At 41.4% G+C, this 14,208-nt stretch overlaps 1 protein-coding gene across 4 annotated transcripts in view; it reads right to left on the bottom strand.

Moving 5' to 3' along the window:
• Window positions 1-14,208, bottom strand: part of SGCD (sarcoglycan delta) — a 317,255-nt gene that overhangs the window by 44,607 nt on the left and 258,440 nt on the right. For all 4 annotated transcript variants that reach the window (XM_027885572.1, XM_027885573.1, XM_027885571.1 and 1 more), the window contains exons 5-6: window positions 3,236-3,323; window positions 898-1,017 (exon numbers count right to left, since the gene is read on the bottom strand). In XM_027885572.1, the coding sequence (XP_027741373.1) occupies window positions 898-1,017; window positions 3,236-3,323 (208 nt within the window). The remainder of the gene's footprint in view (window positions 1-897; window positions 1,018-3,235; window positions 3,324-14,208) is intronic.

Here is a 14,208-nt window from a genome sequence, read left to right on the forward strand (position 1 = left end):
GGGAAGCAAAGCTGGAGAAAAACAAAGCCAAGTATGAACTCTGAAAGCATTTCAGCTCAAGGTCATTGGAATACTTGCCATAGAACATCAGCAGTGGTATCATTCTACCTTTTGTTTTCTGACAGATCTGCAAAAGCCAAAGAAACTTCGAGAAACACTCAGTTGGAGATAAAAATGAAAGTGCACTACAGTGATCAGCAATACTTTTGATGCTGTTTATTCTGGAGACTAAAACAAGGCAGAAACTCAAAATAGCTATCAAAATTAATTCCTGGTTTCTCAAAAGTACAAAGTAACTAAAAAGCAATATTTTTGTAAGTATGTAATCTGAAAAGCACCTTGTAAGGAAAAGTTTCTGCTTTGGTTTTCTTTTTGTTTGGTTGGTTTTTTTTGTTTGGTTTTGGGTTTTTTTGGTAAAACGATGTAAATCTCTCTTATTTAAAGGTCTCCAAGAAAACACTTAAAAACTGTTGCTTCCTGACTCCCATCTACCCTGCACAAAAATTGTACCATGAACTAGCTCTGAATGAAGGGAGATTTGTGGTAAGGGATGAATTGTGACAAATGTCCCAGCCCTGTAACACTCCATCCCAGATCCAGGAGATAAAGTTGTTCAGTTTCCAAACCTGGTTTTAAAGCTACTTTGCTGAGCAAGACAAACCACCTCCAGGGGAGTTTTTTTCTGGAGGGGAAACAACATATTGTGAAAGTTAAGAAAACCCTCAGATAGAAGCTTCTGACCATTATCTACTTGGAGAAGATTCAAAGCAATAAAGACAGCACAAAGTTTTGGCTCCAAAAGGAGTTTTCAACAAGTATGAAGGAAAGTCAGGCAAAACTATACTAAAATTTGAAGAGGTGCATATTAAAACTGTGATTTAATGAACAATCTCTTACCTAAAACTCTCAGTCTCTCTGCTCCAACCACCACTTCGTTGTCATCTGCAGAAAACAGCAATTTTCCAGAGAGGGTTTTCACCTCAAATTTTTGGCTGTGTGCTTCCACTGCTTGGGGACCTAGAGAGGAGGATCACAACCTTTTAGTGAAAAGTATAAGAAAATAATACATTTCATAAACCCATTTGCTGAGATTGTCCTAATAGCTCTGCAGATACAACCTGCATCTGAGACACTAAACAGGAGATCTGTGCTTTTATATCTCATTAGTAAAGGGCAGTTTTCTACCCAAATAAGAACCTTTCAACTATTTCTACTTGAGGGTTTTTTTTTAAATGCTTATGTGTGCCATAAAATCACCATTAACCTTGGTACAGCTGGGAAATTTTTACAAAAAGACACCAATGAATGTACCCAGTCTTGCTTTGAGAGTATTGGTGCAGCAGTAAGAGGTATCAAAAGCTTCAGGGTCCATTTTGCTTTGACTGATACCACAGTGTAAAAGATTCCTTTTTTTTCTGCCTCTTAAATATGTCTGGTTTAAAATTCTATCAGTGTCATGCACAGCCTAATTAAAAAAAAAAAAAAGACAAACACCACCACAGGAGCAAATGTTTTCTTTTAGAATACTTCAATCATGTGCAGGCCAAGAAAAATGGCAGCCTCTCATGTTGCACCAAGTTTTTAGACAAGTAAAACTTTCCTTAGTAGATCTTATTTCAATTCTGGTGCTTTCCCTGCAGGCTGCTGTGCCCTGCAGTGCTGGAAAGCCTCTGGCAATACATTTTGTTGTGGAGTCTGATAAACATCAGCTGCCTGAATATCAATTCTGTGCAGGTTTGTGGCTCAAGGGCTGCAAAGAGCAGAGCCCTCAGTTACTGACCTAGGCTAAACTCTGGACAAATCACCTTCTAAAAGCCCTACCAACTCTGTTCGAGCCACAGCCTCCCTGGAATATTACCCTGCACATGGTAGGTGATTGGGTTTTGCATTAATTCTGGCCATTTTCATGCCTAGTCTCATTTCTCAAAAGACAAGAGAAATAAGACCTGAAAACCAGTATTTTCTTATAGGCAGCTTCGGACTCCATCTCTATCCAGAGTTTCCCTGCACAGGTCATCTGTGTTGGCATCAGGGCACAAAGAATCATGAACATGGTTCTGACTACAGAGAAGTGAGGCCATGCTGAGATCCCTGGAAACACTTAAAAACTGTTGCAGCCTTTTGAGAAAATCCAGTACTTTAATTTGTATTTGTATCTCTCTTATTAACCACCTCCCTGCTCATCACTGAAGCAGGAGCTACATGGGACCACATCTTTGATCCACTCTGAAATAAAAGCTGCTGCCAAATGCAGAAAAAGATCAATAACCAGAACATCACACCAGGAAATATCACTGAGTGTGTCCTCCCAAGCTCTCATGACATGGAGGTGCTTTAAGAGAACCAAACACCCTCTTGAAAATATACGGAGAAACAAGAACCTCAACATGTTCATTCTGAATGTGTGAATCAGGGAGCTTGGGGTTGAATTTATTTCCTTCCCCCAGGCAATTTTCACGCATTCTGCCTAAATAATTGCTCACTGAAGCTGTATATTTAATTATTTAACACTGTGACTAGAGGCCAAGATGTTATATAAGCAAACCAAACAACCCAGTCTCAGTGTAGAAACATGTTTATGAATTACTGGCTCTGCCATTCAGCAATACTTCTCCCAGTCCATGGATAAATCTCAATAAATATATACCTACCCTTTATCATATATATATATTATATTACCATATAGAAAGCATTAGTCTCTTTCAACCCAAATTACACATGCATTTCTTCAAAGGCTGCTGTGCATTGGGGATTTATGAAACACTCATTCTTCTATCAAACACACTCATGTTTGGGAGCACAAGGGAATTCTTCATCAACAGAAGGACTCTAAATTGCAAAGCCACAGTTGATCTCCAGAGTTCCCAAGATTTCAGGCAAGTTTTAAGTGTCTTAGGAAAAACCTGTGCTTATTACAATAGAAATGTCAGCCTGCATATGTTCTTCTTGACCCTGAAGTCGCACAACTAACATTTCTATCTCTGCATTGGTTTTCAAATGAAAACAATGGTTTGCTTCCTTATCAGACAGCACCAGCCAGTTGCCTCTCCAGCATAGCTTTCATGTCTCCAGCTTAGTTTCCACAAAGTAGAGCGAAGTTTCCATTTGTACTTCACAAGACACCTGGGCTCCCCTCCTGAGCGCTGTCTGAAGCCAGCCCAGCATCCCACAACACTCCCACTTTCATCCCTCCCTAATCCTTCCAAGCAGGAATCCTTCCTCTCCCCCTCCTTACCTGTTACAAGGCGAGTGAGGACTTTTGTCTTCTCATTGAGGATGTTCACTGTCACATTTCTGGCGGACTGGAAGTACAGTGGGTTGCCCTGGAACAAGACCACGAGACCAAGGATGTGAGATGGAGGTGGTTGCCTGGGACCTGCCTGCTTGAGACACCTGGAGCTTTTCCCAGCACTGGGGTAACAGCCCCAAGGGTAGGTGTGTGGTTGGGGTGCAGGATACTCTGCAGGATTTCAGGCTACCTTGCAGTAATTCTTATTGCCCAGGATAAAACCAGAGTGCACAACACACCTTTGGCCCAGGCAGTGCCCCAGAGACCAGCCTTGTTTTAGGGACTGTTGGCTTTATTGCTGGTATAACCCAACCAATCTGCTATTTTAAAATGTGCAGGTGATATGGGACCTGACCTAAGCTTCCTGAAGGTGTTTTGGGAGGGTGGCTGAGTGCAGCAGTGCATTTCAGAGTCAAACCTGCAATATTACTGCTGATGACTCCAGTGGGTGACTGTCAACCACACGGCCACGTGAGCAGGCCATGCCCAAGAGCTGGGAAGAAGAAAACCTGGTGAACTTGTAGAGAGTGCCTTTCATCTCAAAGCACTGATGAACCATCTGGCTTCTATCACCATCACACTGTGGTGGGATGCCAGCTTTGAACCAGACCCATCTACAGAACACAAGACACGAAGCCCTCCCCATTCCCCACTTGACCATAGAGATTTCTACCAATTTTTCATTTTTATGCTTTCAATACCCCTCTGAGAGAAGAGCCAGAGCAGCTGCTAACATAAAGGAGCCACACAGCTACCTGGCAACATCCATCTCAGGTACTTCTCCTGCAGAGCAAAGCCAAAGAAGACCCACAGCTACAACCATCTGGCTCCTTCTGTGTGCAAACACTTCCAAGACACCGGGGCACTCATGTTTTCTTCAGGCAGCTCCAGCCTGCACGGCTGGTTTCTCAGGGGCTATTAGACACCTACAGCACCAGCACAGGGTGACCCCAACTTGAATCAGCCAAAAATCTAAAGAGCAAGGTGGAAATTCACTGCCAGTATTTCTTTGCAAGGTCCAAAGCAGGCAGCTGATCAAATTCATCAATGGACTAAGCCGCAGGATAGGTAGAGGGGATAAAATAGCAAGAAAATCAGCAAGGAGTTGCAAATTTTATGCCTGTTGTGCTTCTTCGACCAACGTCTTTTTTCAGCATTTCAAAATCTTTCCACTAAGAATGAATAATCAGGATGGGGACAGAGAATCATGTAGGTCAGGGACGTTCTCCTTGCCTCCTGGATTTGTAAGAAACACAATGAATATTTTCCTAGATGCCATTTTTTAGGGGATCATGGCAGATGGTTGTTTGCATACAAAACATAACAGGAGCACAGAAATTACTTATGGCAGTCCTATGATGGACTGGAGCTTCAAATAACACCCTGGTGATAGACAAATGATTCCCAGTGGTGTTTGCAGAAGACAAATCTCCAAAAAAACTAAAGTAAAACCGGCCCCACATGTGACCAAATATTCACAACAATTACATTTGCTGCATGTGCCCTTGGGATCAGCCCTTCAGCAAGAAAGGGGGAAAGGATTAGGATATATCAACTAAAGGATTTATTTGATCAGTTATAACTAGACCCTTATGACTACATTCAGACTATTTACAACTGAATAAAAATAACAAAAGGAAAGAATTCCACTTAATAATTTCCAGACCTTGGACGAGATTCAGAAGCTCTTGGTGTCTCTGTGTCCTCATACACTAAATGAGGACAAATCATCCTTCTACACCTCTCCAATGTGTTTGACAGCTTAAGTAATATGATATACAAAACTGAATTATGATTAATAAGTTAGAAGCAAGGATCACTGGTAGTGACTTGTAATGATTTTCTTCTTTTTACTTTTTATTTGTGATCTTCTAGAACTTCTAGAAATTGATGTTGATTATTGGTATTTTATGGTTAACAGCAGGGAAAAAAAGATGGCTTCACTTGAATATCCATTGCTCAGGAACCTAATTTGAACACCCCTAGTGATAGCAGTTTGCTGCTACATATTCATTTCAGTTTTAAAGGTAGATAGCTAAAATCTGCACAATGTATAGTCATAGGTGAGACTATAACTACTACAAACATGCCATATGAAGCACAGAAAGTCTCATTTTTGACTTGCACTATTTGACTTTTGTTTATGGAGTTATGCAAATAGCTACAGTGTGTTTTGAAAAGGCCAATGAAACTTCTAGTCCAAATTCAGGCAGGAAAAATCATTCAATTCCCATGGCTTTGAAACTCTGTTACTGCTCTGCATAAGAGGAGATGGCTATACAGAAGCATTACAAGTCAAGTGGTTAATAGGGAGAGAGTCACTGAGAAAGTTGCTCTAAAGAAGACTTACAAGACAAGTTAAGAGCTGGTATCCACCTACAAAAGACTTAAAATACATCATCAGACCTTGAAATGCTTACCCCAGCATAGTCATCTCATTCACTGACTCAGAATTTAGATTCGTGCAGCCTTCAAAAAACTAAATTTCCCTAATGGAAGAGTTATGTTTTTATTGGTCTGCAGGGAAGGAACATTTCAAGCACTTAATGCAATGCCTGGTCTCATTTCCATAATTCTTTTTCCATTAAGGAATGAAAAAGAATGGAAAAAATTACTCCCTTTTGCTGAAAATTCTGCAGATTTTCTGTCCATCATATTCTGTTTACAAAGGAAATAACACTGACATCTTTTAAACACTGAACACTAAAAAAATGTTTTCTCTGTTGCAAGCTTGGTGATGATGCAGCTCCTTTCAATCACACAGAAAAAAAAATAATTAAAACTTTAAAAACCAGTTAGGAATCAAAACTAAAAAGACAAAACCCTTCCCTTCTCTTACACTTTCATCTTATGACACAAAATGAAGTATTCTGATGCACATGAGCAAGTGGAAAACTAGATCAGTATGGCTTCATCACTGCAATAAAAATAGTTACGAAGTGAAGCAATATTCTCATAAACTGTCATAACCCTCGACAGACCTAGAGTTAGAATATCAGCAGGAAATAAACAAGCACATCTTTTGAGAACTCTTTGGGCTGGTTATCTACTTCCAGCCCACCACGAACCTACTATTCATCTCTGCAGGAAATCCTACAGAGTAAATACATCATTTTGCTTTTCACTTGAGTCCCTCATTAGCAGACCCAGTGCCTTAACGATAATGCAAATGTTTGTAGTCACACAAAAGCACTTGCCACAGCTACTCAATATATTAAAACATTGGACACATGCTGCTGAACAAAGAACATGAGAAGCGCGAAAATATGTCAAAACTATGTACTTGGTTCCTCACTGAGCAGTGAGGTATCCAGTAAAACACAGAAGACTGCACAAAAGTTATCAACTCACTGTTTGCTAGGTTAAACACATGGCAACACAAGCCTAAACAGCTGACTAGCTGTCTTCCTTTGGCTCACTTTGGAAGAGATGCTAAAAACTCCCAGATCCGAGACTGAAACAGAAAAAAAGCACTTTGACTGACAGCCTTAATTTGCAGCTGAAGCAATCCCAGCCAGTGCTGACTTTAGGGAAATTCAATACTTTAACAGATGTCCTTAGACTGTTGTAGGGAATTATTAAAGATATTTGGAAATCCTTTTAAATTTTAACAGGCAATTTAAAAATAATGCTTCACAGTCAGAGTGGTTGCAATTTGGATGGTCAAAAGGAGTAGCTTTGATTTGATCCTCTGAATTCAAAGACTTCATAGAGTAAGCGCAAGTGAAGCTTGTGGAAATAATGGAAATGGTGAATTTCCTGCAGGCTGACAAAGTAATGGGGAAAATAAAATATTAAAGCATAATCCAGGCTGGCAAGGAGCAGTCTATGGAGAAGTCACTCAGAGCACCATTTTCCTGCTCAATTCTACTTCTCACTGACATTACAGAAAGCAAACACTGCTCTATACACAGGTGGACTGTCAGAGGGTAAAAGCTTGTTTTCTGTAAAGCAAACAGCCAGCAAAACCTCGCCTTCACTTGGCCTACTGCCACATTCACCTGCCTGCACCCCTGAGTGCTGTTCTAAGGAGCAGCTGAAAGAGGGGAAGTATTTATGTGGGTTATAACAAATATATTCCTTTCTTGAAGTCCAACCAGTCCTACTATAACACCAGCTAAATGTGATGGTAGTAATAACAGCAGTGCTACTCCCCTGAAATGCATTTTCTATTGGTAGGGACAACTCAGAGCTGCACAAGGTAATGTCTCAGTTTTGTCTAGTTTGGAGTGACAAGTATTCGTCGCCCAATAACCGAGAGACAAAGCAATGATTTTAGGGTACCTGAAATGTCCTTCACTAAGAATGATAAACCTCTAATGAAAAGCCACAAAGGCATCACCTCTTAGTCCTTCTTTAGCATCACACACTGCTGGGGACACAGCACTGTACGTTACCTGGTAGTGCAGGTGTCAGGCATGTCCCCCTGCCTACCAGAAAAGCTGACTTGGTAACCTTTACTGTGTCATTTTTTGTCTGTTGACACAGATATGCTTAAATTAGTATCCTTGACCCAGTTTTGCGTGTTCCCATATGACTTGTTCATCTTTCAAAGGGAAGCACCAGTAATATCTCACTCAGTGCAGAGTTTCCTAACCACAGAGGTCTTCCAGAACATCCTGTGAGCACGTCAAAAAACCCCAAGACCTGACCCTGAGTCTCCATTTCTTCCCCTTAAATCCTGCCTTAAGAATAGAAACTCCTTTGGAGAGTGTCTGATGCTGAAAAAGCCAGAGCTGCCCCTATAAAATGGAGAGTTGTGAGGAAAAAAATGAGTAAACCCCCTTCAGAATTGATAACAGATGCTGTAGGGACCAAGCAACTGGCACCACCACGGGTCTGAGCAAACCTCACCAGAACACTGTATAGACATAGTTCATCCTGAAGAGCAAACGTGAACCACTGGACAGCATCTATCTTTGTCTGTGAAGGAGACAAACTTGGGAGTATTTAGTAAGCCCCCATCCTTAAGATCATGCTTGGATTCTGGTCTTCATCTACATTAACAGCAAATCTCAACTTCAGGCTTGCAAGCCAAGCATTACTGTTTCCGATGGAGCTCCCCACAGCAAGAACAGGATTTTGCCCAGAAGCCTCCTGGCACAAAAATTTAAGGCATGTAGCTAAATCCCTAGGTGCTAGATTGAAAATAGCCCTTAATGTGATTTAAACATACTTTTTGTTGTTTAATCCCTGAGTCTTTTTTGATCTTGATTTTGTCCTTCAAACAGTTGAACATAATGTTCATGTAACTAAATCCCTTTTCTAGTAAAACTTCTTATTTGACAGTGTAAGCTTTTCACAGCAGAATGAAAGCCAACTGTGAATGGAATTGGTAACAAACAGATTAAAATAAATGCTACAAAATGCCCCAGCTGTAATTGTGTCTATAGATGCTTGCTTTTAGGAAGGAGGCAAAAGGTCCAGTGCAGATATAACAAAATGTAGTCTGCATCCTCTTCTTCCAGGAAACAAACTCTTGTCATACTTGTGATGAGCCCAGGTCATGTAACCTAGATCAGTAACAGATGATACAGCCCTGACCTGCAATGGGCACTCAAAGGCATAAATGCAGTAAAACAAGCTGAATTAGTGTTCTGACTTCTGATGCTTTATTAAGCATTCAAATGCTTAAAAAAAAACCCAAGTTTTTTCTTCTAGGCAAACAAAGTACAGTCACCTTCACAGAACGATACTTTTTACAGTGCAATGAAGATGAGAAAATATTGTGGTCCCACCCACTGTGACATATTTTGATAGCATAGATTGAGCACGTTGGAGTTTTATGTCCAATATCACAGACCCCCCTCTTTAATGGCACTTCTTGAAGTTCATTTTAATAACAACAGAAACAAAAGACAAATTTCCCTTTGCTCCATTAAAGCAATTATATCTCTGACTTTTCTTTTTAAAGTGCAAAGAAGGCAGGTCTGTGATGTGAGACATAAATGACTGGGTTCTGCTTTTGCAAGGCTACCCAAGGGGGTTTGTATCCTTCAAAGTGATTTATTTCTGGCAATCTAGGGGTTTCTCTCTTTAGAAGAATACCTGTAATAATCTCATGAACACAGTGCTTTGAGAGAGTGGCTGCTTCTTCAAGATGCAGAAATTAAACCATGACTGATGACATTAAAAACAACACTGAAAAAATCTCCAGGACATTACATGTGCCTTGACTTTTTTGCTGGTTTTTTTTTCTTTTTTACTTCATTGACTTATAATACAAGGAAAACCACAGATGACTTGATGAACCCGACAGACATACACATAAAAATAACATGCAGTTGTGCATGTTGGAGTTCCATTCAGCACTCATGGGAGTGGGAAATTGGGGTTTGTAACATTTGAAGGCTGCTGCACATTCACAAGACTTTCTCTACTGGTAGGACTGAACTAATCACTACTGGCTTTGGAAAAAAATCCAAAGCATTAAAGCATTTTCAGCTCCAGGAGTCCTCTCACAAGACACCCTCAGACAGCTGAAATGAAGAGAGCAGCACAACTTGTAAAATGACCAAATAATTCAGAAAATGCTTCAAGCACTTCACTGCACTCAGAGTTCACCCAAAGGTGTTACACCAGAGTCAATCAAATGTGTGCTGATGATTAACTCAGCATCGCTGGGGAACAACTCTCCCTTGTACAAACAAAGCTGGATTCAAGCAACTCTAATAGCTCTAAAACAGGAGAAGAGCAGTTGTGGGTTCACAGCACATTGATCACCCCTTCCAGTATAAAATCAACCAAGTATTCACTAACCATTTCAATTTACTTGAACTCTTCTGCAGAAATACCAACTGCAGCTGCTGCTCAGTGGCAGCTCGTTCCAATCTGATCCTCGTCTATAGGAGGTGTTGCAGCAGCGGGACTATGGATTTGTGCTAAGTTATAGCCTATTTTCTGCCTTGGGCTGTCCTAGTTATGATCACAGTCCACCGGTGACAAATCTCCTGCCGAAGTAAACACGCTGTAGGCAGGCACAGGAGAGAGGGAGAGAACAGAAGAGAGGTCTGCTGAGGCTTAGAGTATTCTAAATCATCCAACTATATAGCTACTCCACTGCTCGTAACTTTTACTCCAGTCAAGTGTGCAAACCTCTGTTCGTGTGTTTTCATTTTTATGGCCTTCCTGGTACCCCTAATGCCTGCCTTAAACATCTTTTAAAACTGCTGGTAAATCATACTTCACTATCTATAAAAGACATTAGAAGACAATATCAAAATTACACAGAAGGACTAATTTCTGACTAACTTTCCCTTATGATCAGCTTTACTTGGACCATACTGCAACCACAAACAATTAGGATCTCTGTCAGTCAGTGAGGTGAATACACATTTCAGAGCACATCCTGTTTATATTAAGGAAAGCACACCAATACATTCCAGAAGTCGGATTCAGCAGGGACACTTGGGTTTTGCAACGCTCACAGCTCCTTTTAGGCATTCTGTTACTGCACTGCATAACACCAACTTATATATCCAGATATTTTTTCTCCAAGAAGGCTAATAACATGGCTATCTCTGAACACTGCTTTGAAATTATAGCTTTCCTTTGCTGCATGTCATGGATCGCTTACTTCTTGTATTAGATTATAAATGGCCATGCCAACTTACGTATGCATGTACAGCACAAAACACAGGCAAAGATCCCAGCAGAGGCCCCTGGTGTTACTGAAATTCAGCTGCTGCTAATAAGAAGAAGGGAAAACATTTCCATATGTCGGGATTGGGGAAAAGGATTCATGAGTCTCTGATTCATCTGCGTCCATATGCTGATATGTAGACAATACTTATGGACACATAGACATATGCGAGGTAGCCAGCAACAGGAACCAAATCAATCACAGATCACAGCATGTGATTTGCCTAATTATGAGTAACACCTCACATTTTTTACCTACGCAAAAAGCACTTTGTGAGCGAGCAGATGGCACTGCTATGGGATGGCACCAGCCTCGACAGTTGCAGATGCAGAGCATTTACACAGCACGCCGAAAAAATGACACAACACAAGCTGCTTCCTGGGAAAAAGATTCAAATTGAACAAGTGTCACCAAACAAAATACACGTATTTATTGATGTTCTGAACTTATCTGATCCAGCCTCTCTTTTCCAATCAAATATATACGTGCAGGCCAGGGAGTGATGCTATCTAGACATCACTGAAGTCTCTCAGAACTGCCACGTGAGCTGCCTAGCACAGAGGAGAGGAGTTGCAGACCAACTTGAGTCTAGTTACAACCCGCAAACCATTTAAATCCACACAAGCAGAATCAATAGGAAGAAGCCCTGCAGAGAAAGCAATTACACTGCAAAAGCAACTATATTACAGCACGGTGAGGGCTGGAGGCAGGACGCAGGCAGCCATCCTCACTTCTGTGATTACCCAGTGGAGTTCTCTCCAAAGCATCTGGCCTGTGAAATGACACGGTTCAGCCCGGACATGTTCCTGACATCAGAGAGTCTCTGTTTCTGGGCTCCTATTGCAATTATAAGCCTTTTCTTTACGAGCCCTGTCCTTCAGGTTTGCTGTGCACCATAGGCAAATGCAGGGCTGTGCATCAGGAAGCAGGTTTGAAGGGCATAGAGTGCTCTCCTTTTCAACAGCTTCATGGGAGTAATAATCTCATTTCCTGGACCTGCAGTTATTTATTCATTGGAGACTGAGCACTTGCCACTGTACAAGACACAAAGAAAGATCATCTGACCATTCCCGGTGACAGAAAATTCAGCTTTTCTATTCCAATTCTTGGTTTTATTTGTGGTTTTTCTGCATTATTTTTTTTCCTGAGCTGCTGTAAATGCATACACTGGCGTGACAGCTTTGAAGCAGCTATAAAATGATTGATGAAAACCATATTTAGGCCTTGTTGTGGGAATATTTATTGTAGAAATATACTCAGTTAACCCTGTAGGGGGATATCTAGGAAAACGGGAAGGATGGAAAAGAAAGGCTGGGCCCACGACTGTACCTCTGATACCAAAGTAATTTGATCTGCTTAATTACGATACAGGGTTATGAGGTCACAGAAATATCAGCACAAACTGTTTTTGAATTGCTCTTTTCTAACCACTTTGTTTCTTCTGCTGAAATGATCAATACTTGGCTTTAAGAAGTTGGTGACATGACTAGACAGAGTCCTCCTTACAAGAATAAGCAGAGGGGCCAAGCTCTGACCTGCAGTGATGGAACAGTTCATGTGTGAGTTACTGTCAGACAGGAACTGTCTGGGAGAGGGAGACAACTCAACTGTGCACCAACTGCAAACCTCCCTCTGCCTCAGAGAGGCTGAATGTCCAACAGCCAAGGCGATGGCACACTTGAACAGGTAAAATGACAGATGCAGCTAAGTGTGTGACATGGAATTGGACTGATCTGGAGGAAAGATGCTAAATCATGCTGGACTTTGCTACACTGAACACAGGCACCTACAGAGAGGGCACAGGAGCAAAGTTCTGATCAGCTGGACAACTGCATGAGCAGAAGCAGGATGCTTTGTGCTGGGATTTGATTGTGTCTTGCAGCTGCCAGTCAACAGACACTCCTGAGTATCTGCTTCAGGGTGAAGAGAGGAGAGAGCACAGGGTATTGCTGTGGTACAGGGCCGATGAGCAAAACAACACACCTCTAACCAACATCGCTGGGCAGCCGGGGAGTGGTGATTCAAGAGATGTCAGGCTCACAGAAAAAGCAGCAGATGCTTTTTCCATGCCTGGAAGAAGACAGGAAAGTTGTTTGGGGAAATGGTGAGTAATGGCAAAAGCAGCCAAAGAGACTGGGGTGTGTGAAGGTAAAACAGAGCACAGGGAGGCATGCAAAAGCCAAGGACCCGAATTACTCTTTGGCAATCAGCAGGGTGGCTCATCCTGTTGTGGTTGTCTGCTGTTTTTAACAGAAGGCATTTGCTTCCTGGTGTTTTTATTCCTGAAGTTCTTTCAAAACTCTGGAGGAACAAAACTGATCAGTGAAAACACCCAACAAGTGGCTCCTACCAGCAGAGAGTACAGGAAGGGTCCTGCCTATGTGTTCCTGTTCCTTCTACTTCACCCAAGCTATGCTTCCCAGAGTGCTGCATAATAGATAATGTTGCAGAGAGAAACGAGAAGCCTCCTGCTCTCCCAACTTGTAACAACATCAGGGCTCATAATTTATAAATAACAGTTGGGATCTTAAGAAAACGTATAGCAAAGGTCAGTTTGCAGTAGGAGATGGGGATTTCAAAAGGTAGCAGAATATAGATAGAATATTTTGGCATGAAGCAACAGTAGACATGCAACGAAAGGAGCTTCTCAAGCCAGCATCAGTGACAACATACATGCCATTGCCCTGTGTGGCCCTTACTTCATTTAATGAGTGAAGGATGTTCTGCAAAACACTGCAGGATACAGGCTCTGAATATGCAACCATCAGAGGAAACACGGTCAGGCTCATCCCACCAACTCATTGCCTTCCAGCCATGGACACCAAGACCCTAAATCAGCTTCAGGTGAACACATACTCTTGACCTTTTACAGCAATTAGTGTGTGTTTGGATTATGGATTATTTGGCGATTCACTGTGTGGCTTCACCTGTGTGTACAACACAACAGTGAATCTGCCTAAAGGAAAATATCAACTGCTCCAGGGTGATGAACAGCTGTGCCCACTTGGTACTTCTAGCCTGCAAAATGTACTTTAAAAAAAAAAAAATCAGGATTTTAAGAAAAATAATGAAATGTTCACACTCTCACTGATCAACCCAATCCAAAGATAGACAAGAGTTTTTGGCTAAAGAACTGAAAGCCTTGCTAGAGGGTGATGCTTGCTCTGTCAGACAAGTGACCTCTCTCCTCAATCAACCCACTGTCTGTAATTTTATTTGTTTCTCTGTTTTTAAATACTGATGTCCTACAAAGCCTCTCATTGGAAAAAACACATCT

The sequence above is a fragment of the Empidonax traillii genome, unplaced genomic scaffold, assembly GCF_003031625.1.
Source record: "Empidonax traillii isolate 1590-97213 ecotype Southwest subspecies unplaced genomic scaffold, ASM303162v1 scaffold168:size1726349, whole genome shotgun sequence".
Lineage (NCBI taxonomy): Eukaryota > Metazoa > Chordata > Aves > Passeriformes > Tyrannidae > Empidonax > Empidonax traillii.